At 32.9% G+C, this 27,681-nt stretch overlaps 1 protein-coding gene across 6 annotated transcripts; it reads right to left on the bottom strand.

Moving 5' to 3' along the window:
- Positions 1–95: 95 nt before the first annotated feature.
- Positions 96–27,491, bottom strand: LOC127860603 (uncharacterized). Of its 6 annotated transcripts, XM_052398797.1 has the most exons (23): positions 27,319–27,490; positions 26,982–27,018; positions 26,247–26,343; positions 24,085–24,116; positions 23,773–23,830; positions 23,424–23,470; positions 22,577–22,634; positions 22,298–22,344; positions 21,667–21,724; positions 21,300–21,346; positions 20,054–20,255; positions 17,925–18,002; positions 17,718–17,789; positions 13,812–16,495; positions 12,594–12,621; positions 11,673–11,739; positions 9,328–9,384; positions 8,882–8,931; positions 7,242–7,452; positions 3,979–4,110; positions 2,785–2,888; positions 2,401–2,610; positions 96–1,378 (listed from the first exon to the last, which is right to left on the bottom strand). In XM_052398797.1, exons 1-14 carry the CDS (start codon positions 27,335–27,337, stop codon positions 16,157–16,159), a joined length of 1,191 nt encoding a protein of 396 aa, XP_052254757.1. In that variant the 5' UTR covers positions 27,338–27,490; the 3' UTR covers positions 96–1,378; positions 2,401–2,610; positions 2,785–2,888; positions 3,979–4,110; positions 7,242–7,452; positions 8,882–8,931; positions 9,328–9,384; positions 11,673–11,739; positions 12,594–12,621; positions 13,812–16,156. The 6 variants fall into 6 exon arrangements, with proteins under 6 accessions (XP_052254757.1, XP_052254725.1, XP_052254747.1 ...); XM_052398765.1 differs by lacking the exon at positions 2,785–2,888; XM_052398787.1 differs by lacking the exon at positions 2,785–2,888 and having other exon boundaries at positions 96–1,373.
- Between the last annotated feature and the right edge of the window lie 190 nt (positions 27,492–27,681).

The following is a 27,681-nucleotide window of genomic DNA, read 5'->3' as shown; positions in this document are numbered from 1 at the left end:
GGCGAAATGACAGCTTTCGATCGAAGCAACAGGATTGTGGGTGAAACCACAGCAAAGTGGCACACTGTCACCATTATAACACAGCAGTCAAAAAGGTCACACCACACTGATATATTTTCAATCAACAAACCATATTTAAGACGCAGCATACCACTTTAAACACACATAATACCATATCAATTACAGAGTGTTCGATATTTAACACATACAATACCACATTAAGCACAGAGACACCATGTTAAACACCAACATAACATATTCCGCGAACAATATACCATAATTAGCACAAACAATATTTTAACTTCCCAGCATATCATCACACACACACAGCATACCATTACAATCAGGTGGAATATCATCTTGTTGTTCATACCATAACAACCCCAAGCATAACACCATAAGCACACAGCAAATCAACAAAAACATTTATTATTCTATCATAAACAGTATTAAACAAACTACATATCACCACAAACCCATCATACCAACATAACCACATAGCATGTCATAATAATCATAGCATTTTAAGATAAAGCATTCAACATACAATTACACTTTTAAAAGCTCACTTCTTACTATGAAAACCACTCAGAACACAACGATTAGCTTATATCATATTATTGTATACCTCATCATTTCAATGAAACACACAATGTTTCATAAGGGGATAAACAGTTTTATAATTATGATAAATTTCTATGACAGAATTATGGGCCTTTGGTTTTGGCATCTGATATAGAGTGAGGCTAATGATGGTGCCCTAATACTTATAATACATAGCATGAATTAAACCAAAATATAATTTCTGCCTATGTATGCTTGATAGAGATAATTATAAATAAATAGTATAAATGTTAATATGCAAATAACATATCATACACTATCACAACAAATAAGATTATTTGTATAATCTATATATACACTATGTAAGTTGCTGCTTATATGGGATCCCCACCAGGATTTGAACCTGGTATTCCTCTCCATATGGACAGGTGTGTTTGCTAACACTATGAAGATGTTCCCATTAACTGCAATTATATTGGTTTCAATTATTTCTGTCAACTATTTTAACTATTTCAAGAAGGCTTTGCACACAAATGTGTAAATGTAAGTTTTGAAGCTTTTTAAATGCAATGCATTTAGCATCTGCTTTTTAAGGCAGATATCACTTTACTTATGACATGTACCATAAGGGCTCGCCTATGAAGCTGCTCTGGATCAGGAACTCGTATGGGTCAGAGGTTCCTATCTTCAGGGCGTCTGGCCATTTCATGGGCAATGGTAGTTACTCTGGCACTACCTATCGAGTCAACTGAAGGACGGGTCACGGTTAAAGCAGGATCCTCTCCATGTTCTTTCCATCAGCACTGAACCTGAACTGAGACAAAGATACTTTAAAACCACATTTTTGCTTTAAACAATGAAATGAAATGCCTATTTTAGTTTTATTGATTATTGCTCCACATCGACAATCTTGACAAATAACCCAACAACGTGTTAGAAATATGTATGTTTATTTACATGTATTGGTACATGTGAGGTGGCAAAAAACTGCAACAAATAAAACTAAACAAATATTAAAATAACCGCCAATGCTCAAGATTTACTATTGTATGTTTCTTACACTAGCAAAGTAATGAGAATAACTAAACATGACACCAAGTTTGAGCAGTACACAATATCAAGATCTATATGATGTTTCAATGTTCAAGCAGAGCTGGGTTGCAACATTTTACAAGATTATAGTTTGATAACTTGTACCATAAGAAATAACACTTTTTAATTGATGTAAGATGCATCCAAACAATCCCGAATAGTTAAATCAATTTATGTTTTGAAAAAAACACATAAATATAATTGACTATATTTACATAAACATACAGTAAATAGTGTTGTGGAATACTGGGTAGTCATTTTTGACCAGATGATCTAAAAAATTGCACATTCATAGCTCTACACAATTTCCAACCAGAATTACAATGTAAACGAAACAAATAAATTAAAAAGATGTGCACAGATCATGTGCTTGGAAAGTTCTGGAATTATTTCACCAAAATTTCTGCAAGAAAGTATAATGTACAGACAAGTTCACCATTCTAAAAAAAAACAATAATGTTACAGATATACACATTTACATTGTTCTTTTCGAAGGTTCCATGAAAACTTAATTAAAAAATCCACATATTTTGTGTAGGATAAATATTGTTACTGATGACTCAACATAAAACAAATCAGAAGTTTCAACAACTTCACGTATTGCTGTCGATAACAATGTGCGCTTGTCGTATTGGTAATAACACAATAATAATCATCAAAGTTGTTGCTTTCCTGAATTAATGTTAAAATAATATTTCAATATGACGACAATATTAACATACCCATGTACTCGTCAATACATACCTACCAAGCAGGTTTATATCAGATAGCCGAGCTGAATACGTGTGTCTTGCATCACACACTGACTGTTGACTGGCATCTCCTGTAGGTAGTTGTACTTTGCAAGTACTGTCCGCCACCGTGCCTTGGGAACAAAATTCATCCAGCAGGACCTCCGGATACCTATTACTGTCAGGCCAGGTGGCTGGACCATGGTGTAGAGATATTGGACATCTGTAATTGTTGAAGATGATGGTTTATGACACGTGAATATTAACGCCTCAATAACAACTGAATAGAGGTAGTAACGCCACAATAATATATGCAATCAAAAACAGTTTGAATAGGTATTATGTGTTCATGGTTACTTATAAGCTATACAATCCTGACATAGTTGTTCAACCATACCTTTGTAAATGGAAAATTAATTAAGTCATGTCATGTTGTTTTTTTCCTTTTCAATTTAACACTCTGGACTACAGGAATCATCTGTATTTAAATGTCTTCTGCGCCTTAAAGCCAAAATCAAACATACATTATTTATTAAAAATAAATTGCCAATTATTAAGTCATAGGGAGTAAAACATTGAAATAATCATCTTAACACTTTATACCTTTCGAAACCAAACCAAACAAGAGATGTGTTTGTCAGAAACACAATGCTCCCAATTGCGCCGCTTTGAATCCATATATTTGACCTTTGACCTTGAGGGATGACCTTGACCTTTCACCACTCAAAATGTGCAGCTCTAAGAGATACACATGCATGCCAAATATCAAGTTGCTATCTTCAAGATTGCAAAAGTTATGGCCAATGCTAAAGTTTTCGGACGGACGCACAGACTGACACAGAGACAGACAGACAGACGCACTGACGGACAGTTCAACCGGGGGCATAACAGGTTTGTATCAATACATGTACAACAACAAATCTCAAACAGTTAACAACTACTGTCTGACCACCACTTAATGTCAATACATAGGTTTACACTCAAAATTGCAGTGTTTCGGACAAAATTTTGTTTTGATAATATAAGGAATGTGAAGTATAATTTGCATTTACTCATTATTCTGTAAGTTGTTTTCTAAAATATTGAAAATGTTAATATCAAAACAAATAATGCTTATACAGTGTCTCCAATCAGAAAAAAACACATTTAACAAGAGATGTGTTTGTCAGAAACACATTGCCCCCTACTGCGCCGCTTTGAAGTCAAATATTTGACCTTTGACCTTGAAGGATGACCTTGACCTTTCACAACTCAAAATGTGCAATATATTTGCATGCCAAATATAAAGTTGCTATCTTCAATATTGCAAAAGCTATGGACAATGTTTAAGTTTTCGGACGAACTGACGGACAGACGGACAGTTCAACTGCTATATGCCACCCTACCGGGTGGCATAAAAACATGTTTTTGGTACAAACACATGTTCCAAATAGAGGAAAATAGAAAACATGAGGCCAAACTTCACGTTTTTCAAATAGAAAAACATTACGAAAAGCTCGAATGAAAATTGGTCTCACTGTAACACATGTTGAATAGCAATTATTTATTCATTTTCTAATAAAATGTACTTTGTGGGAATGGTATGACATACTTCTCAAAGACAAACTTGTTGGCAGCTTTTCACCTCTATAACAAATCTTTGCACAGCAGCTACCACCTGATTCTCAACAATATTTGGCTTCTAACAAAGTGCTGGAAGGCTGCCAGGGCTAACCATTGCCACCTTAAATACGTCAAGTCATGTTTAGTTTTCCAGACGGTAATCCATTGGATGTATACTTAACAACAGTACCTAATAAAACAGATTGAGAAACACACAAATGACATTAATTTTACATTGGACCTAACTTATGCAATTTATACACGAAAGGGGGCAAATAATTAAAACCAGATACGTTTAAATTATGTAAATGAACACATACAGAGCAGTATTATTATCTGGAAAATTGTTTATATGATGAATTTTCACGAACCCACACTAATAACAAACACACTCATAAAAAAGAAGTGTGTTATTTGTTTACAGTAAAAGGTACATTGATTCCATATATAACTCAGATTTTATGTGAAAACGGGTTCAAGTTCCAGACATTGTAAAGCTTTCAAAGCCGAATTCTGCTGAAGCCTAGAGAGTAGCTGGCATCTCGGTTGATGCTAATGGTAATTTGTCTGTAAATGGTGGAAATGTTGATAGTGTCTCCATTACAACATATATATTTGTTCGATATGTAAGATTGGAAATACCTTGACAGGTGAATGCGGCTGTATGCTTTGGTTGCCTTTGGACTTTGGGTGACCTTAAGATTGTATTATTATATCGATATTTAGCACAATTTAGCACATTTTCAGCATATATCAGACTGTACAACTTTCATTAGCAACTAGAAAAATAACGATGTGATATACAAATTTATACTGAAATTCATAGCCTGATTATGAAGGGGGGGGGGGTAGGCATACTCAAAGTGTAATTTTTTTAATATACAAATGGTAGACTTCCGGAAATTCATTTAGTATGTAGAAAATATATTGTGTTAAATAAATATGTACACTATATGCATTTCATCCCACTAGCAGATACATAAAACGTAATTAAAGGTCCTTGTCACTGAATGATTTGTTGCCATTTTATCCAGATGAGTGTACATATTATTGGAGATCAAAGGCGCAATTCACTTTCTGTGGACATTTTTTCCTGCTGTGTCTACCAGCACAATCCAATTTAGTATGTTTATTAAGTAAATTGTCAAGATATATGTATATCCCATTTACAAAAACGAAACATTTTGGATATAGGGTCAATCCATAGAAAATGCCCAAGAGTCCAGGGGAAGGTGTTTTCAACCAAGTGTTAAACGTTAACTGGCTGTTAAATAGTTTTAAAATGTTGCAATATTTTGGACTTAATAACACATTTTGTTTCTGAAAAAAATACCCGTTTGGCTGCCACTGTTTTATAGCAATACCATAATGAAATATGTCCATGAATTCAATAATGCTGACTTTTTTCTTAAAATTTATATGTGATTTTTAAGTTAATATTCAAATGACGTGTTGTATTACACGTGTTCTTTCTATTTCAAAAGTTGATGGAGCTGAAATATTAAATGTATGCACAACCTTTAATTGTTATTGCTTTACTGTATAATAATGGTTGAACAGCTGATTATAATGTTACAATAAGACAGCCATTGTTCCAAAATGAAAGTGGCACACCTTGCTAAAAGTATGTCTACAGAAAGACCATTAAATCTAGATTAGAAAACAGCTATCTTTATTTTCAGTTTAACCCCTGACGGCATTGTTTCTCGTGTTTCATAAAGAACAAAAGTTGTGAATTTCTAAAAGGTTTCAGTTTACTTATAAACAACAGGCCCCATGTCGACCATGTTTTTCAATAGACTTGTACCATTTTTAAACTTTCGATATTACTAAAAATAATGTTCCCAGCACGATTTAGCTTGATCGGTCAAAAAGGGGTGAATAGAAGTGAACTCATAATATTTGTTTTTAATTTAACCTGTTTACCAAGTTGTTGACCTTGCGTTAACCAGGTTCGAGCTCGGCCGATATGTAATTTGAATATTGCTTGGACAATTAATGTGCCATAAGAGTGTTCAGAAACAATCTAGACGACGCAAGACGAACCACAGAAAAAGGAGATAAAAAAGCACATACAAAGCCCGTTGAATCTTTTGTTCTTGTTTTTAACGGTAAATATTGACAACACTTGAAAGAAGTGGGTACGTTTTATCAACAGTCTTGGTACAGTGCTTGAATACGGACAGGAATTTTACAATTTGTGTTGCATGTGCATGCAAACATATGTTTGTATTTCAGAAAGAAAACCAAAGTAGTATTTACTATATTTACTATTTTGTGTAACAAAACTTCAATAATTTGAATGTTATATTGTTTATTAAGAGTATGATAACATACTGCAATGATATTTTCGAGTGGGAGTAACTAGAAGATCGATGGGGAATGGGCTTCATTTAACAGACCACTGATCGTACACAAAATTATTACACAAAAAATGTCTAGGGACGCACAATTTCACGGCTGTTATGTTATGTCTGGGCGCAGTTAACATATCAGTGTTGCGTAAAAGTAACTAAAACAATGTAAGTTACATTTTGTTGAGATTAATTTAGACGCGTAGTTTGTGTGTGTTTCAAGCCCCAATGCTTTGTATTGACCGATTCAAGGCGGTGATCACAATTTGTATCATTGTATATGTATACACTAGTAGTTGGTTTTCCAAAACACTATTGGGTATACATTCTTATGTTCCGTACTAAGCTTAAATTAATAAAGGCAAAATAGTTGTAAAACAGTAACATAAAAGCAATGAAAACATCTTAATCATGGTCAAGCAAAAATTGAAACATGCCAGGCCGGCTCCATCAAAATTTATAAGAAATTATAATAACATATGTTTTAAAAATTGGAAGTTAATAAATGTAACAATGAGCTGTTTAAATCATTTCAATGTATATTTATATATTTACTGGACTCCAATTGTTTTACTCAACCATATCGGTTCTGGACTCATTATGTTAGTAGGCGACAAGTCCAAAAGCCTTGGCGATAGTTAAGGGACATGCGAACACTTTAAATTACCGTGCAAAAACCATTCCTAGCGCTAGCGGATCTGGAGGTTGACAGTGGAGCGAAATTAAACTAAAAAAACTGATTTTAAAAGGACAAGAAGAAATCCTAAAGAAAAAGAAATCATATCCAATTAGACAACCATGATTATGTCGCAAGTGCCACAATGATTATAGCTGCTATAAACAGTTCATCACATGTTTTTTTGCATATGCAAATACCGAACAATGGCGAGGCGCTAACCTGAGTAATATAGGACAATATTTTCAACCGATCTTGCTCTGAAAAATTTGGAAAGTAATGGGATATAAGGTCACACAGGTCCAGCCACAAGTCCTTGACCTTGCCGTCGAACCGGTCGGCTAGGTTATTGTTATTGTGCACATCGTTGGTGTTCTCCATACATCCGCTTCTCTCCATTTCCTCAGCACAAGCAGCGTACAAAGTGTCTAATCTGCACAGATGGACACTATGTTTAAAATGTTGATACTAAGTAAACAATGCACACAAGCCTTCAACAAGTTTCCATTATACACTAAGACAAACGAGAGGTTGCTTGAGGAAAAGTAGGAAACGCAGAAACATTCTCAATGAAAAATATAATAAGACGAAACGATTCCTAAAATTTCAATTCAGGTTAACCCCTGGACTTAAAATCCAAATTATTGGCGGTGTGTGCTTTTTTAAGCCCTGGAGTAGTGTAGAAAGTACATTATATGACAAATATAATTTGAAAAACAATGCAACCAAATGCCATCTATGGATATATGCCTATTTGCCGTAACACAATCATGGGTAAGACACAGCGTTGTATGTATCTAAGTTGATAAGCCAAGCTTCTGTAGTTGAAAAGTTTAGTCCTGCGATGCTCAGAGCATAAACTGTTGTATTGTACTATATGATGACCACAATAAAAACATGTTTTTCATAATGTTGTTATCATTATTGAGATCATCCCAAATGAAACAGCTTACTTAATTGTAACACATGGCATATCTGAGTTTCGACATAAGAGTTTAGGTTAATATTGTGAAAATAACTATATTCTACATTAAAACCATTAACAAAGTGTGTATAATATTAACATATACATCATACATAAACCGAATAATTATACAGGCTGAACAACTAATACAGGGTAAATAACCGGGTTACTAAATACACCATGCTTAATAAGGCATATATCTTGTTATTGTCATGACCCTTTTTCTACGGAAAATGGTTGCTTTTAAATGTATGATTCAATCTTTATTCTCATGTTGTTGTCACTTTCCTCTTAGAACTTTTCTACAGATCAAGATCCTTTTTGAAAGTTCAGTTCGGTCATTATTGTCCAACTTAAGTAGCCAAGTAGAGTTGACCTTAGATTTTCTTTTGTTAGGTTTGGTTTAGAATAATACAACAGAAAGCCTGAAGAAAATGTCTAAGATAATCAGCAAATAATTGTAAATCTGTGTTAATACGTACTCATATTACTGATACATATGTTATATCCAAACAACCATACATTCACATTTCAAGTTTTAACAATAAACAAGTACACACATTAGTCCTCAAAAATAACCTAAGAAAGAAATGTTGTTTGTTTCAACATGAGAAATACGCTTGCAGTTGTTAAATCAGATGGAACCACAATAATGTTACAATCAATTAACAAAACACAGAAAAAGCTTTGTTAATGGGTGTAAAATAGCACGTCACAGTTCGGTAAAAAAGACATTTGTGGTTAGTAAATATTTAAATTGAGTATAAATATAATGTAGTACAGATATATCCAATTATATAAATGGACTGTATATATAAGTCACTTTAATATTTAAGTAAAATGTGCAACAATAAATTTTGTTTCGAACGAGGACAGACATTCCGCTTTACTTACGTACTTTCGTTTCAGCCTCTATATTTCGTTTTCAAATCGCTCCCGTTGCAACGTCTGGAAAACATAGTAAATATGATAAACTCTATACGAAAACGCGTGTATAGTCACACATGTATATGTTTCATGAACGTTTGATTATTATATTCTATGTATTTGTGAATAACAAGTTTAAATATATTATCATATGCATCTCTTATTTATATGTTATGTGTTTCCAACAATCGAAATGCAAACATCACCACACACTATTTAGTGTATTATTCAAACCGTGTGATTTTTACAATAACAAAAGCTTCTTACTCTTTCTAAGGAACTATATAGCAAATGTCATGATTGTTAACGTATTTACATTTGTTACACTCTTGTTGTAATGAAAACTTTGTCTTTTGAAAACAAGCATGTGTCATACTTTAACATATACATGTACACGATTAAATGTTTTGAATTTACAATTTCTTTCAACGTCGATGTTTCCTTTTCATACTCAAAAAGCCGCACTTGCAAATCCTGAAATAAAGCAATAACAATATAAACTATGAAGTTAATATCATAATATTAAGTCAATATTATACTTTAAAAGCGATAATGCATTCATATGAGAGATTAACTGACGTTGCAACGTATTACTTTTGCGCGGCAATCTTAATAATACGTTAAACAAAGCCGTATATTGACAACTGACAACTAAACAAGAAATTACAAACGAAGCATGCGAGAACCAATGCAATAGAGAAGCTATGCTAGCTACATAACATGGCCTACGAAAGAATGCCCACATTCGATTGAACATTTAATGTTTAACTTTGGTTCTTGCAAACGACAAGTGTAACGATGAAGTTGCAATTTTTCGCAAACAAAAGTTAATGCGCTTTTTATTTTCATTTAGATCATTGGAACTCTGGTAAAGTTCTTACGAATGAGTGTTCGTTGCACACAATACATTAATTTTGGCTGCAGTATGTTTCATTAGAAAAAGCAATAACTCATGTGTTCTTTTTCCGATCTTGCTCGTTATCGAAATATTTAATAGAATTATAGAAAAACACAGTCTGTATAGTTTGGTCAAGATTTTATTAAGAGTACAGTTTCTTATAATAAAATTCGTGCCTGGTACAAATTGCTTTGATTTTTATGATAAATATTTTTTTCTGATGAAATGCTGTAGTTTTGAAAGTGTTAAGTTTTAAAAAAGTTCAACCAGCTAAGGAGATAAGGCTATCTTTTGGTTACAGTTAATAGTAGCGAAACGAAGATAAATGAATTGTATATCGGGAAATCTTTTAAGTGAATAGTAAAATCAGTTGGATATCGTTAAGAAATTCAACTATCTCGTATTTTAATACTTTTTTTCAATACACAGGCTCGTTATTTTTGTCAATGCAGACTCAATTCCTAAAACGGCCTCAATATTCTGATAACAGGGATGTCATTAAGATCCTGTCTGGAAGTTTAATGTGAGATTTTAGGCGGTCAGCCGTTTGGATTTTTTAATTTTCTAGGAGGGTTCGAGAAGATTATACAATGATTATGCAAAATATAATCTTTGGAATTAAATGTAAAATTAAAAAAATATCCATATATTCTCTATCAATTACACGTATTTCATGAATTAGTGTTGTAAATTTAGTACTGTAATTGTAAAATCGCGCGTTAATTATGAAGGTTATGCCTCTCACCAATTTATTTTTGTTTTTTAATTTGAGCTAATTTGGATACACAATTCACAATTTTTGATGCATCAAATTTACGACTTCTCACTCGTTTCTTTCATATGGAGTATACCATTAAGAATCATCGATATGCGAAGAAGGAATTTAATTTGCAAACTTAAAGAAACACAAACTGTTATCAGGACACCATGTAACACAATTTAAAGTAATTGTAATTAGGCACAAAAATTGCATCTATTCCAATACCATTTCAAAGTGATCTGAACTGTCTTTATAACCTATTTTTGCTCAAAACTCACAAACACATAATGCACTGTAATTCGTTAAACAACCACTCATAACATTACATGAACAATCATGAAGTAAAATACAATTCCAATAATACAATTTTATGTTTATACAGTAAGCATCATTTTCAAAACAAGTTATCGGATATTGATTTTGATGGTATATTCTGATTAATAAACCATTGTTACCAATACTAATTAAGTCGGCGTGAGCTTATAAGGTGAAATGGTGTATACATAAATACGGTATAGAGTAGGTACTTAAGGTACCCATTTTGTGTTCGAAACGGTCAATTTAGCCGGCTGCCGGCTGTTAATGACTTGGAGCCTATTGCTTTACGTAATTATCACCACAATATTTGTATAAAGCGCAATTGTGTGTGCAAAACTTAGTGGGAGCGACCTTCAATAACGGATAAGAAATTAGTTGCTGTGACCTTTTTAATGATCACCAATGTATTGGTATGACATTTTTTGAAATTATTTACTTAGCATTTTGAAACAGATATGTCATCTAGCAGCAGTATGGGCGTGTATCTGGGAAGGTATCCTTATAACCAAGTTTACGTCAATTTAAAATTGTCTGTCTAATGAGTCCATCCTATGGAGTGATTATGTGAAACCGCGTAGTTACGTTGACACGTTTATGTTGTTATAGATTTCAAAAATTTTGCTGCATAATATATATTCATAAGTAATTATACATGTTGGTCTTAAAATGTATAAATTATACACATATAATGAGATTAATATGACTGATCAGTGCTAATTAATTGTAAAATGTACATGGAAATTTATTATTTGCATATTATTAACATTGTCGATTTAATTATTGTACCTCGACAGCCCTAGATTTGTGATGACGCGAAACACGTTGCAATTCTATGTTTTCTGCGTGTTCGATTCTGCAAAGACAAGATGTTTGTTTCAAATTGGTTGATTGAACATCAAATACTGTATCTATGACATATTCTGTTCAATACATGATTTTTAACTACTTGATTTTCAGTAAATAGTCTTAATTTTATGGCCTAGATTAGCGAAACAAATAATAATTTAAAGCATGATGTTTGTACAGACACATTTCATTATGGTGGTGAATAGTCCGAGGGTCTTGCAATCATTTCATAAAAATATACGAACCACTGTACAAATAATTGAGAAAGCAAATGTAATTGTATAGAAATTAAAAGGTTTTAATACAAAAAGTAGTTACCAGTGGTTACGTACGTATCATGATCATGGTATTGGTTTACTGTTTAATAAATGATTTATAATTCTAAGAATTCGCTTAATGTACATCATACCTAATAGCGAGCGTTCAAAGTTATTTGTGAAGCTCATTATGGTTTAAAGTACAATTTCTCACTAAAAGCATCGAAACTGTAATAACCAACTCGCTATACATTAAGCTAGTCTTAGCATACAGTTTGACTTGTAGGAAAGTGTTAGTATTTTTACAGGGTCAACATAATAAAACACAGTCTTTTACAATTAAATGCACAGTTTATGATAAAGTGTTACTACACATTAAACTTTTAAAGGTTATATTGTAATCTGAATGTAAATAGTTTTTCATTTATATTGTAGTCTCAAGAGGCATGTTTTAAAGAGAAGGTTAAGGAAAGAGACAATATATATTAATATTCATACAGGTTTGTTTAAACGCCGATGCAAGCTGAATATAACATAGACACACAAAAACAATAATACTAAGATTATATAATTGACAAATTAAATGATAATGAACAATGCTTACCTCCTGCTGCCTGTGGAATACCCATGGTCTTAAAAATAAAAAGCATCGCATTCATTCATTATATTATAAAACATAATACAAAATGGAATACCATTTTCATTTCGGAGTATTGCTCGTTAAATTTGCTTATTGAACATGGAATTTTAAATGCATATAGTTCTGTCGATTTGTTAAATGTTTTGTAAGTTATATTTTAAAAAGATTTATCAATCATTTGAAAATTATACCCGTGTTACACAGTGTATCAAACAACAACCGAAACCTTAAAATTGTCAGTATTTACTTTTTTTAAATAATACAAACATTGTATTTGATACTTTGATCTTATTTATTTTCAGTTGCAAACCTATACATATATTAGCTCGATTGTATGGACAGCCATACGCTAATTTGAAATGCTATCGTGTCCGTTTCCTGGCACTAGAACCAGTAATTGGTGTTTTTGAGGAAGATCTAAAGAAGGCTCCCGTAGTGAGGGTTGAACCCGTGACTACCCTGTCGCTAGGCGGACACCATATCCATAACGCGACGTTTTATTTATTTGTACAAGTGTTTACATATCGTAAGGTTCAAAACTCGTTTAAACCACAGCTCTCTAATGTTCAACTAACTTTCCTATTTATCTTAGTAGTTCATGCGAATTGAATACTTGAAATTGATATGCTGTCCCCAATTATCAGATCATGTGTAGATTTCTAATCAAGTCAAGATCATTGTTATACCTGGCCATTAAACAATAATACATATGCGTTTTACTATTAATCATCTTAACTCCAAAATCTTCATAAATTGACAACGAGTAATGCCCAATTTTATGATTAAGTTTATTCTAAACACGAAGGATTCGCAATAAAATAACACGACGTTCAATTGTGTAACCACGCTAATAAATGCATAAATAAAGACTAAGCTCGGTAAGAATTAATACGTTCTGACTTAGTACAATAACCGGTCGTCAATGTTCATGTCATCATTTGCAGTGTTTTCCAAAGATTTCAAATTTATGTATGACACATTATATTGCATTATATTGCATATTCCTTAAAAGTTTCAAGGGAACAACTGTGATCGCCTAAGCCTTAGCCAAAAAAAGTAAAAAACCAAACAAACGGAAAATCAAATACAAAACTAGTTTATTTTCCTACATTTACTGAATGATCAGAAGAAGGACATTATTTATTCATTGCAGACACACTTCTAATCAATAAAATAGCTAACCTATTTTGTAACTACACGTGCTAAATCCCTCACCCATTTTTAAAAGTACAGTTTACTTTCGATTTGTATATAGTTTACTTTCGTTTTGGATTAAACTCATGTCAATCACAGATAAAGGGGAACAACTGTCGCAACTGCTGCAGGTATAGTTCGTTATATAAGTTTGAAATCGTTTTTTGCTTTAATAATACTTGAATCGTGACAAATCACAATCCCCGTTAATGATTAAAGCACCATGTTTTTTCGAAAAAGTACACTTAACGTCATTTTGACGATATATATTCTATCTGAATGCACGCAAATACGCCTTATGTACGTCGATAAACCAACGTGTTGCAGAATAAACAAACTACAAAAGACGGCGGTCGACATTTTCAGCACTTGTAATTATTAACAAAAATTTAAACATTTGTTGAAAATTTTAAATTTTTAAATATCGGTCATTATAAGATAGTATTTGGGCTTTAAAACGCAAGGACTTGTGTTGTAATTTTCTGACAATTTGGGGAAAATACTGGGAATTTACTTGAGGTTGTTGCAAATATCAACATTGAAATATAAATGTGCATCTATGGTTGAAAGCTCTTATGTTTGCAGTCACACTACTATAAATGTGTTGTTTAAATGCACCAACATGAACTTGCATCGTTACTTTTGTGGAACCATAACATGTAAAACCATACTTTCTATCGAAGTAGATCTATGCTATTCACGTTTAGCCTTCTCTCACACTGCTCTGTTCAACACGTTCGTCTTCATCCGTGAATGAACACATCATTCCCAGGAAAAACATAGTTTAACCGTGCAATACATGCTGTACCGACTTATTTACTTTTGATAGCCCATCTATATACATTTTTTAATTACATTTTGCCTGTTTTGTTATATTCGTTAATGTACATGAAATGAATCAAATAAATAGCATTCTTTGCTAATTTTTTAAACAAAATACTTTTGTATTTATTCGTACTAAATAGTATAATTGGAAATCTCTGTATTCATAATGGTTTCTCACTTTATACTTCCTTAGAATAAATATGTAAATGAACGACTCAAAATCGCAAAAAAGAGAGTAAAACACTTAGTGCAGAGTTTTTGTTTGTCAACAAAGTCGGTTAAACATAAATGAGGAAACAAAAGCTGACAACATGAAATTTTTTAGTTATTGATAAAACATTATGTATTACCAGGTGTGTTATCAGTTTTTGTTTGATTACACACATTCATTGATTTTTATAAACTCCATCTTTACGATGCAGCGATCATTTTCTGATGCTAGCAACACCTCACACATATTTCAGAATTAATAAAAAAACTACCACGCGTCTTAAACGAATGTTAACACGTCATCATATGCAGACAGAAAGAAGACTTGAAAGCTAAAACGCGAGGCTCTAATCGAATATGTCGTATGGGATGAAAATCTATTAAGAAAAGTTGAGGATATGCTTCAATTTCATTTTAATTTACATAAAATACTGTCCATCTATAAAAGCCAAAATGCTAACAAGTTTGTGACAGACATGTGTTTTTAACAAATCTTAAAATAAGAAAGATTGCAAATATGTTTCATCCACGCACGAAAAATAGTTCTAATAATAACAGCATCTGAAGACTGAACTAAGACAACATACACACACACTAAAAGAATCTGATGATGGGAATAAGTTTCAATATTTATTGTCATACACAGCGTAGTGTGTTCAATATTGATTTCTGTGAAATTTCGAGTTCCATACTTATGAACGTAGATGTTTTCAATAGTTTCAGTGGATTAGTGAACGCAGTTATTTGCGCGTTGAACGTATGACCATTAACATAACCCTATGCTTAATTGTAAGTGCGTTTATTACATTGTTTTTCTTTCAGCGATTTTTGATTTGTATTTCCTAATAAACCGTTACGACGTTTCTGCTTTTGCATATTCTAAAAAGTAACAACTGCATCTAAATATAAAAGCGCTCCATCGTTAATATATATTGCAAGTTAGATTTAAAAAGGAAATAAAACAAACATAAATAGATTATAATTGATACAACCAAGCAAATTCACATCCTGTATATGATAAGGAGCGTGTGCATCACGCTGTATACTAAAATTCCACATACAATGAACAACAGACGTTGGGTAAATATGACTACGTATTCAAATCACGTAAGTTTCATTTCTTCAAAACACTAAATACATAAGACCACTTGCTACTACCTAATTGCAAACAATATATGCTTAGAAGAAACACAACCCGATAAATATTATGCCCTTAAGCAACAAACAAACTTTACATTATTGCCATATTGATGTAGAAACATCAAACGCGTTTTAAAATATTAAACGATCACAACAGATTAAGGTTTAACGATAACTTCTCCTTTCTTCAAAAATCCACTTTGGTTCCTTTTTTCTACTGATGGCCACACAACTAGCAAAATGGTACCCGGCTTGTAGTTCGATTCCACAGCATCCTCGGTCGAATATTCCGTAAACCTTTCCTTGACATGGGGTGTATACATGGTGCCTTCAACTTCAAAATTGAGCATCAGGGGAGGCTGTGATATGGCCATTAACCAGCAAATCTTTATTACATCGTGTATAAAATTACGGAGGCTTTGTATGGTTTCTTCAGTAGGATTTGCTTCAGTTATTATCAGAACATCTTCAGTACTCCATACACTATCAGCCATTTCCTGCAAACATTTAATTCTAATATATGAAACGTAAGGAACAACTTCTTTCGATACACACAATATCAACCATGTCAAATACAACACCGTAAATATGCCCTTGTTGTTAAATACACTATACTGGGTTAGTGTTGTATACATATAATATAAGCGAGCAAATCTTAAACATAAGTCTTGTCAAGTGTTTCCTCTTTTTGTGGAATGGAAATTAACTTATCTTAACTCGACATTTACTCCATCATTTTCTCAAACAAAACGTTTTATTTTGTAAAAAACAAAGGATATAGCAAGACAAGGGGCAACATTGTCACAAAACCAGGTTTTTAATTTGAAAAAAAGTCTGATAAAGGGAGACAATTCAAAATGTGCATTGTTACCCCCTTGTGTAAGATTCAATCTATTTTTACTCATGGCGTTCTTGATTTCAATTTGAAAAAAAAGTCTGATAAAGGGAGACCAACTCAAAATGTGCATTGTTACTGATTGTTCAAAGTTACACCCCCCCCCCCTTGTTTGAAAATCAATATATTTGTAGTCGTGGCGACCTTGACCTTGGAGATATTTGCGTTATTCGTTTTCGCGACAGACCTTCCAATGATGGTAAACAAATGTGCTAAATGATTTTATAATCTCACAAAGAATTACATAGTTATGGCCCGGACAAGCTCATTTATGGCCATTTTTGACCTTTGAACTCAAAGTGTGACCTTGACCATTAAGATATTGACGTAATTCTTTGGCGCGACACATCGTCTAATGATGGTGAACAAATGTGCCAAATGATTTTTATATCTCACCATGAATGACAAAGTTATGGCCCGGACAAGCTTGTTGCGCCCGCCCGTCCGCCCGCCCGCCCGCCGACATTCGGCAATCTAAAAACCAGTTTTTTCCTTCGGAAAACCTGGTTAAAAAAAGGCCGATACACATACGATGACGTCATTATGACAAAGAAAACTACGTCATTGTTCTACGCAGGGTTTCTTGGCGATGCCGAAATAACTGATTAACTGTTGACTAATCGGCTGTTTATGTCGACAATGCATGCCTGATGATTGAATAAATGATGTATGTTTATGGGTTGTTGCTATTGTTTTATGTTTTTAATCATTTATTTTATTCAGCACCTTATCGACATAGATTTTTCAAGCAAATCGTGCCAACCCATTAACTCAGATTTCAACAAGAATTACACTCTTGGATTTGAGAACGATTATGATTGCACCTTGACGACGGCCTCCATTTTACTTTCTGTTTGACCACATCTTCTGCGGATGTCCATTAAGGTGTTCATTTCCTGAATACGAATAAGGTGTGTAGGATTCAAGTTATTAAGCTGGATTAACTTACAATTTTGTCGGGGTATATATGTTTTACAAAGCATACCCACAAACGAAATGAAATACAGTCTTGTAATGAATGCGTTGATTACCATCTCATCCACTTCAGAGCTGCAGGTGATGCCCTGAATATCTGTATCAGCCTTTTCGGTGCATTTGGTCGATATGTTCTGAAACATTCCGGATACCAAGCTGAATTCCGTTTCACACAATTAATAATCGAACACTGAATATAAAGTAAGCTTGGAAGTATATTTTCATTTCATTTAAGAGTGCATATACTATTTCTGCACTGCATTGGTGTATAAACTGTCAGGAAAATGAAGTATTACTTCGTTAAACGCCGACGGCGTTTATGCATCGATTCGGCTTAATTTGCCAGGCAGTGTATGTATCTATAAAATGCAGAAACACACTACTTAAATCTTAAAATTTCTAATACAATCAAAAGCGTTTTTGAACATTTTCGATCGAAACAATGACATGATGTTGCCCTGTGTTTATAAAAAAACAGTTTTATTGATTAAGTTTTAATATACCTTCTTGGTTAGTACTCTTCTAATTAAATTCAGCGTTCACTTGAAAATGAAATGAATTATAATAATTAAATTTTTAAAAAACATTTGTATTTAACATTTGTACACTTATATCCATTTAAATGATGTAAGTTTTTAGTCAATATAAATTCCTGTCCACGGGATCACACATTACAGGAATTGTGTCAGTTTAAGCTTTAATCATGGCTAATACATCAGTTTGACACAAGTATATATTTAGCAGCAGTAATGCCTTGTTATACTGGGTATCTGAAAGTTAATTAAAAATAAAGCCGGTGACCTTTTGCGTTTATTTGATTTTCGCATATTAGTTATATGTATTAACTATCGCGATTATCAATCGTAAAAACACACACAATTTCGCAATACTCATTATGTTGAACAAAGGTTGTGCCCGTTCTTTGCTGCCTTCTGTATTTATTTCGTGTTTTCGCAAAACTGGCTGATTTATTTTCAACTAGACGTTTTGGATTGTTATTTACCACTCTACCGATGACAATCAACGCATTGGCAGTATTAAAAACAACACATGAGTCCCTTCTGTTGAAATATGTGTCAATGAAATTTGGGTTTCACTCTTATGTTCTTTTTTTTTTGCCCGTAAAACGTTTCGTTATCAAACCCAATTTCCTTGTGTTACATCAGTCGTAACAAATTTATGGTTCGACATCTGGATAAGAAAGTCTTCGTAGAAATTCCAAACGATCTGAACGGTCACCGCAAGTTTTATGATAATACTTTGCTTATTGCAGTACTTAGTGCCATTCTCTAATGCATTTGTTAATTAACGGTCACATTGTCGCCCGACTCTTGACAGATAAATGGTCCTGTATAACCGTGTTATAATTATAAATGTGCATATAAATAGGTAGTGTCTTGCGTGCGTTCCAAATTATTTCAGTTTGTGCTGACGGACGGACAGACCACATATTTGATGATTTATATGAATCATTTAATGTATACAGAATTTTAGTAACAGCGGTCTTACCTTACACCTAATTGAAACAATAAACGAACGGATTAAGGGACAAACGAAGTGGACACAACAATCATCCCCGGAAAAACACCAATATATCCCAATTTAAAATATTTGTTTCGCGAGAGGTGAGGGGTTTGTTTAAAGATTGTATACTGACAACAATATTTTCATCCGTACCAATATTTCTAAGATATTTTCGTGATTAACAGCATCATTTCTTTAATAGTTGTAGAGCATATACTAAATAATTCGGTATTTAAAGGCGTTATTCTGATTGGGTTTAAATCAATTGTAAAAAAAACAATTGGTACGATAATTCCTTATTTTACCAGGTTCATTTCGCCATCTAATACAAACTCATGCTTAAATTGTGACGCGAAAAAATCGTTAAACTTTTTAATTACATGAGACTAGAAAACGCAGTTTGGAAAAATTTTTCAATACATGACTAACAATATCAACAAGAAGCAGTCGAAGACAGTGTATCCAAATAATTATCATTTATTAAAATTGAGCGAGTTATCTAAGGAGCCAGATTGTGACAGTCGGACACACGCACGAACGGACACACAAAATAAAAACGACTTACATTTCCATATCCCCACGCATTTCGGATGAGAATCATATCATATTATCATCAGGTCATCTCCTGTTTTTCTTACACATTTTTAATATATTGTCTTACCTTAATAATTCTAGACAATGCTTGTACACGTTCCCATTCCGTTAAAACGTCGTTCAGAAGGTCACATATATCCAACCATGAATCCTTGACCTTCCCATCAAATCGTTCCGCCAGTCGTGTGTTTGAATACTTATCGTTGGTATTTTCTAAGTGTCCACTTTTGGCTATTGATTTTGAAGCATTTAGATACAATACGTCGACCCTATTAAATAAAAATGCGATTTTATAAATAAGCATCGATACGGATAAGTTCCAATTCATAATTAACGATTCGCGTTCTGCGAATTGAAAAAAACCGATCACACACGTTTCTGATTAAATAAAGTTGTAAAAAGACGAAACGTTTCAAAATACACACTAAAGAGACCGCTGGCGATTAGGACACTAGCTCTCCAAACGCGTCCAGAAAGAATGTATGGAGCAATTTATTTTACTGAAAGCCCCCATTTTACCGATTACTATCCGGTTTACAGCACAATATGTGTTGATAATTTTTGTAATTAATGCCCTATTTAAAATGGGTCCCTACACAAGTAACCATTTATGTAACACTTCAACAATTACGTGTGCGGTGTGATATAAACTTTATTTGATATCGAACCTTAATCAATCTTATTATTATTATGGCTAGCCATATAATCGAATACTGCCGTGCTATTATTAATTGCGATACAATACATTTTGTAGATTTCCAAGGAAAACAGTTCCACGAATTTAAGTTCGAATCGAACAAGTACTCGGATTTGTTTAACCGATTGAAATACATTATTACAAAGCGTGATAACATCGTTGGGGAACAATAACAGTATGTTAGATATAATTACTTTAGTTTTACCTCTAATGTCAAAGAATGACCGAGTCTAAAAAGGAAGCCTTCTTAACATGTACGTCTGTCATTGACCATGATGACATCCATCTGTTTTTGTTTTCGTACAAAGTTTAAAATTTTATTCCAAGAAATATTACAGTATTTAAAACACGAGTGATTTTTTTTGTTCGCAAACCTTTTAGGCTTGTAAAGTTTATAGGTCAGACACGCTTTAAATGCTATATGTCAAACCTTGACCTTTACATATTACAACGACCTTAAACTAACCAATCGCCATTGTGAATTCAATCGGCGAATGAAAGCGTTTGTCTGTCACTTAAAAATTGTCCCGTTAGAGGAGTAGGGTCATCGTATATTGTCAGCTTAAGGTCTATGTTCACATAATAATTGCACGACAAGAAATAAATATTCACTAACTTGTCCTGTAGCAGTTTCTTGTGTTCTTCAAGTTGTATATTTTTGACCTAAAAAGATTCAATAATAGGGCAGTTCAAACAATAGCAAGCAATAATAAAGCGAGTTGCACAACTGAAGAGAAATACGACCGAAGTATTCGGAAAGCGATTGGTGCATCTGCATTATGTTGTGGTGAGCTATATACATCATAATGCAGATCAAGATGAGAAAGTTAAAATTATTGAAATACGTGAACATCATTTAAAGTGTTAAATAGATAATATTCGTAGATAGATATCAAACCCGTCTTAGCTGACTAAATTTCATCGTTGAAACTGCATCTTAAGAAATAAACATGAATTTGACTTTTAATATACTATGACCCTACTTTATAGTTGTTCGCGTCACTGTACAGTTTGCTGATGTGTTCTTCATGAGAGTAACATCTGTAATATAATAAGAGTAGTACTTGTGTCAGTGTAAGCAACGTCTGTTTTTACAATAATAGCACGTCCAGAAAGGTATGGCATTGTTTTAAAAGGGATACCTTTAAAAATTTAAAGACCTTTACCTAGCTTCTTGTTTTTGTGTGTAACAAACGCCGTCTAATAGAGGTTAAGATTGTTTACCAAGATATTTTGGAGTCCCAATAAATGAGGAAACTATAGCTTGAACGAGCTTTATTGCACCATTTAAATGATATTGTTTGACATATTACCTTGAAATACAACCGTGAACGTAATGTTAACATTTGAATTAATTTCAAAAACCTCAAAGAATAAAGACTTTGTTGATTGTGCCAGCTCCAAAGCCGTGTGTTAAACACTTTACTTAAAAAATGACATTTAAATTAGTATAACCATCTGCAGGTGTGCCAATCGTTAAATGAAAGCTCAGGTTTTGGCTTTCATAAAAATCAGCCCCGAAATTTAAACTTATGGGTTGGAGTTGCAGGGTCTTTTCCAGTTTAAGTACAACAAAAAACCTTTTACAATATTAATTTATATATAATAACTAACTTGTCCTGTAACAACTTCTTGTCTTCTTCACATTGTTTTATCCTGACCTAAAAAGGATTATTGTTAAAGCAGTTATTAAGCTATATATTATGCATACAGATTTTAGATCGAGATCAAAACGTGATGAATATTGGAACAAGTCAACCTTATTTTTAATTAATAATTATTAACATTTGTTGATAGATATCAACAACTTGTTGCCTTAACTGAATTTACGTCGTAAAAATAGAATGTTTATAAATATGTATGAATCTAATTTTCGATGTACTATGAACCTACCTTATAGTTACTTGCGTCACTGCACAGTTTGCGGATGTTCTCTTCAAGAGAGGAACATCTGTAATATAATACGAGCAATGTTGTAAGTGAAAGCAACGCCGTTTCTCTACAACACTAGTTCGTTCCCGCTGAATGGATTCGATCTTTAAGGTCAAAGAATGACCTTACCTTTCTTTAAGTAAGGCAATCGCACTGAAAAGAGCTACCCGGTTTATTTGGTACAACAAGTCGCTCAATAGAGACTTAAATGTGTGTGTAAATAAAATTTAGAATAATTTAATTTATCATGATAATACATTTGACCATGATGATTGACATTAAATGCTCATTTTTGTATGTTAAACCGTTTTTCATAGGGTAAGATTCGTGCACAGTTTATTTCAATCCTTTTATAAATGAGAAACATTTATCTAGAAAAATATCTATATAAGCATGAACGAATTTGATTTGTAACCTTGAATGATGACATTGATCTTAAAGAAAGCTATCTGATTTGTGTGTGGAACACATCGTCTTTTACAGGGTGACATTTAGCTCGAAGAAACCTTGTGTTGGCATGCCAAGGCTTTTTTATCTACTACATTGAAGTTTTATTTGATTAAAGAAATATCTTTGATTTTCTTGTGTGACACATTCCCCGATAAAGGTCCAAATTATTGTACTTTTAAAATCAGTTGATGAATTTATAAGTTACTTGTAGCTCGGGCAATCCTTAAAGCTATTTGTTAAACACTCGACCTTAAAATATGACATTTACTTGACAGAAAATAACGGCCATTTTGTAGCCAAACGGGAAATATAAGCTTTGTTCTGTTATGAGGTTATAACACAAAATAAATTCCCTTACCTTTCCTGTAACAGCTTGTTGTCTTCTTCAAGTTGTTTTATCTCGACCTATAACATTTTAATAATGATGACATTAGAACCATAGCAAACGATAGTTGATGAACACATTTTATGAGAAGAATGACAGGAGCACTCGATTAGCGATTTGAGTAGCTTCTAAATTCTTTCCAAAGTTATATATTTTGACTTCATATTACAGATCGAGTGAAGAATATAATTTTCACCGGAACAAGTGTACATCATTTTAAATTGTTAAGTATTAACATTGGTTAATAGTTATCAATAACGTCTCGCTTAATCTAAACGGTTGAAATGTGCATAAATGTGATTCCTATATACTATGACTACACCTCATGGTTACTTGCAGCACTCCTCAGTTGGCTAATGTGTTCTTCATGATATTTACATCTGTAATATAACATGAGTAGTATAGTAAGTGAACACTACTTTTAAAAAAATACAGCAGCAAGTGAAATCATCATCGTTCCTATACCAAACTATCCCGTAAACCTTCAAATATAACTAGTTTCCCAATTTCAAATTTAAAACAACCTATTTAGTCATTTTGGTTTTTAGAATAGATTCGACTTGAAATGAAATGAAGACAACATATGTTATAATTTGTTTCAGCATAAATATTGTCATTCGTAGAAATAATTTACCTTTCACTCTTCTCTCGATTGGACCTCTCCTTCTGAAATGTGTTCGAGGCATGTTATACATCAGAATATATATATATAAATATTCAAATACATATACTTATAGTATAAATCGTATAGGTACACCATTAAGAAAAAACTAGTCTGGTAAAGTGAATACAAATTTGGTAATAACGTATAATGCCTGTTTTAGATATTCTTGGTTATTTTTTACAAAAAAAATCAATTTTTGTTAAACAGTACAAAGTGTACAAGTTGAAGGTTATTAGTGTTTGGCCTAAATTCTATGACGACGTGAGTAATTGTGATGTCAATACATTTGTATGTCCTGTTTCCTTTAAGGAATCGATTGTTCAAGCAAGTATTTTTAAAATGTAAATAAATATTAATATACATGGGTATTGAGCTGCATTTGATTATATCATGGTCAAGTACACGCGAAGTCTTCTTATTTGCGAGATAACATAACACGAAAACAAGTCGCAAGGTTGATGAAAACCAACATAATGCTATGCTTATACTCACATATGGGTAGTTAAGCTAATTTGAAACCATACAAGTAGATCGCAACACGAGAAGAAACAACTTAGTATGTGGATAACTCAAAATATTTTACGCGCGTCATTATGTTTCAAATCAATACTTCAAAGGAATATTTATTAAACATGGTTACGTTAAAAAAGAAAATACGAACAACCCTGTTTCTACAGCCAGTCTGTGAAGAAGTTCAAACACGTGTGTATGTATGTCTGTATCATTGTTAACATTTAAGCAATTGATAAAGAAGTAACACACCTTATATAAATAATATACATGAAGGTGCTCATTGGGTCACGTTGAGTTATGTGTTCACACTTTGAAGGAATATGACTTTCGCTTATTTTTAAGCAATGACAAAAGCAACTTCGTTTTCGACTTCCTGATTAAACCAAACATGATAACAACCAAATGGTTCAAGAGATTCTTTAAGTGATTTTAACCATGATGGTTTGATTGGATTCGTTACTGAGGATTATTTTTCAACATATACAGATGGGGTAATCACGTGATAGTCAAGATGGCGACGTCCATGCTGAGACATTTGTTTTTCGCCGGTTTATACCCTTTATTACTTTTGATTCATTTTTAAATGACCCACTTTCCAGCCAAATCAGTAACATGTGATGAGCATTTATTTCGTATTAAAATTCGCTTTATATCTCTACTTTACTCCACGCAAAATGTCTTAGTGTAGCTTGAATTAGGTCATCCCGCTAAGAAATTTCGCAACTAGTAAAGTCGAGTTAAAGAGCGAATATCAAAACGACATAAACGCTAGTAACTTTCTTGCTGATATGGCTGGAACGTGTGCGACACTTAAACGATAAATACAAGTAACAAAGGGTATAAAGCGGCGAAAAATACGTCGCAATCTTGACTATCAAGTTATTACACCCTCTGATATAGCATCTGCAATTTCATAGCTGGGCTCCATTCGTTAATGTGTTTAAAATTGTATCAATGCTGAGGAAATGACTCGGTGGAAGCGTTGAAGGTTTATTTCTTATTTTAATTTCTTCTTATTATTTTATTTGTTCGATCTAAAATCATGACCTCAACCATGGAATAAGACGTTTTATTTTGCCATCGTCTGTCTTATCATGATTGTCATTTCTGTCCGGTTATTAAAAATTCATCCATTATGGACAAGACAAACTTAAGTTACGTGCGTGCTTAAATGAATTGCTTATATATTACATTTGATCACGATTTGTGACATTTGAATGTAACTTAAAGTCTGCTTATTCAGCGCGATATCCCGTTTTTTAAAATGATTCTTATAAATTCTGCAAGCCCATATGTTGGACATGAGTATTTTGCTAAGAATGAAATGCTTTGGACAATATCTGTCAATTACAACCGCCCGCCTGTCCGACAACAGGCCAATGTGCTAGTTCCCATGCGACAGTTTGCCAAACGGACGATATAATCACAATACATGTATATGGACATAAATGTAAACATAAAGGGAGTATTGTAACAATTTAATTACAATTAAAGTACAATAGTTCGATTTCCAAGGCAGGATGAGGATCTTATCGTATCGAGGAGGTATGTACAATAAACCAGCTGGAACCAACTTACAACTTAATAAAGTCAGTCGTGTAAAATTATAATATTCTTACCTGATGTAATCGGCCTGTGGGTTGTACCCTTATTGGGTTATGCTTCGGGTAAATTAAGCTATCGTCAGACCCATTGCTACATAGTGAAAAACGTTCGCTGAAAAGATAAAACATATGTTTCATCATAAGGAAACACGAACATCGCCACACAAAGATCCAAGATTATATTATCGTGATTGAAACCATGGTTGCAATAGAACGTGCAATGCTAGTACCTGAACAGGAAAATAACTTTAATTAAAATTTAATTAATTAATACAACTGTATCCAGTTTAATATCAGATAACAACTTTTAACTTTGATCATAATTATACTGAACTTAATGCATCAATATGATAACGAACAATTATGATGAATATAGAGCGCAAATCAAGTGCGTATTTGTATTGACGAGTTCATGCACATCCGATTTAAAGTATCGTGTTACACACTCCTTCAATATAAATCCGGTAGGGGCCCGCTGTTTTGTCTGTGGCAAAGATCTTGTTAAAGTATTGTTTTTAATTCATGTATAGTGATCATGTTAATGTTGTTGGTTTACATTTATATTGCAAGGCTATTAATATGTTAAACACGTACGGATGCAGTTCTGTCCCTTTGGTGATATTTAATCTAGAACACTAAATGTTTTGCTTTTAGTTTAACAGACCACAATTCAAGTCCTGGAATATTTCGTTAAATGATATGTGTTTGCCAATGTAGGAAATAAATTGCGTACACTTGCTAAATTCTTACCGTTTTTCGAAATATCGGAGGCAAGACTGGATCAAGTCTGTAAACATTTATAATTATTTATGATTCATAGACAAATACCTCACTGAACACATGTAAAACGATTTAGAAACTTATACACTTAAATATAAAAGTGGGATCGAAAATAAAATTGTTAACAGTAACTGATTCTTTTAGAATATATATTGATAGATGATATAAAAACTGTGATCGTAAAACGAGTTAAAAAGTGCATAGCTATACGATTAATTTTTTCTCATTATTTGCTCAACGATTAAAGACTGTGTGAATACAATATACCTGGCATCACATTTCAAATATATATTATTTAATAACATACCTGTGACACACGAAACCATATTTGTTATTATAATTTACCGTCAAGTACTTTTAAAATAGTACTTTCGGTTTCGAATTAAAATCCGTGTGTACAATATTGACAAGGGAGCCTATCCGTCTACGTTAAGACAAGTCCCTAGTCACACATGTCATTGTATCTGTAATCATGTATGATTAGTGGGAACGGGCACACTAGATAACAAACTTTGTTTGGAGTAATACAATTTCAAAAGGTATGCTGTTCACAATCCTGATTCTTGGTTATCGCCTATGGTGTTTACATGTATTGTGTAGTCACGAATAAGACTACATTTTTGATAGTTAAGCTTGTTATATATTAGAAAACGTTCAGCCTCAGTTTCAA

Source organism: Dreissena polymorpha, chromosome 1 (genome assembly GCF_020536995.1).
Source record: "Dreissena polymorpha isolate Duluth1 chromosome 1, UMN_Dpol_1.0, whole genome shotgun sequence".
NCBI lineage: Eukaryota > Metazoa > Mollusca > Bivalvia > Myida > Dreissenidae > Dreissena > Dreissena polymorpha.
Note: the sequence above shows the minus strand (reverse complement) of the source record. Positions and strands in the feature narration are given on the sequence as shown.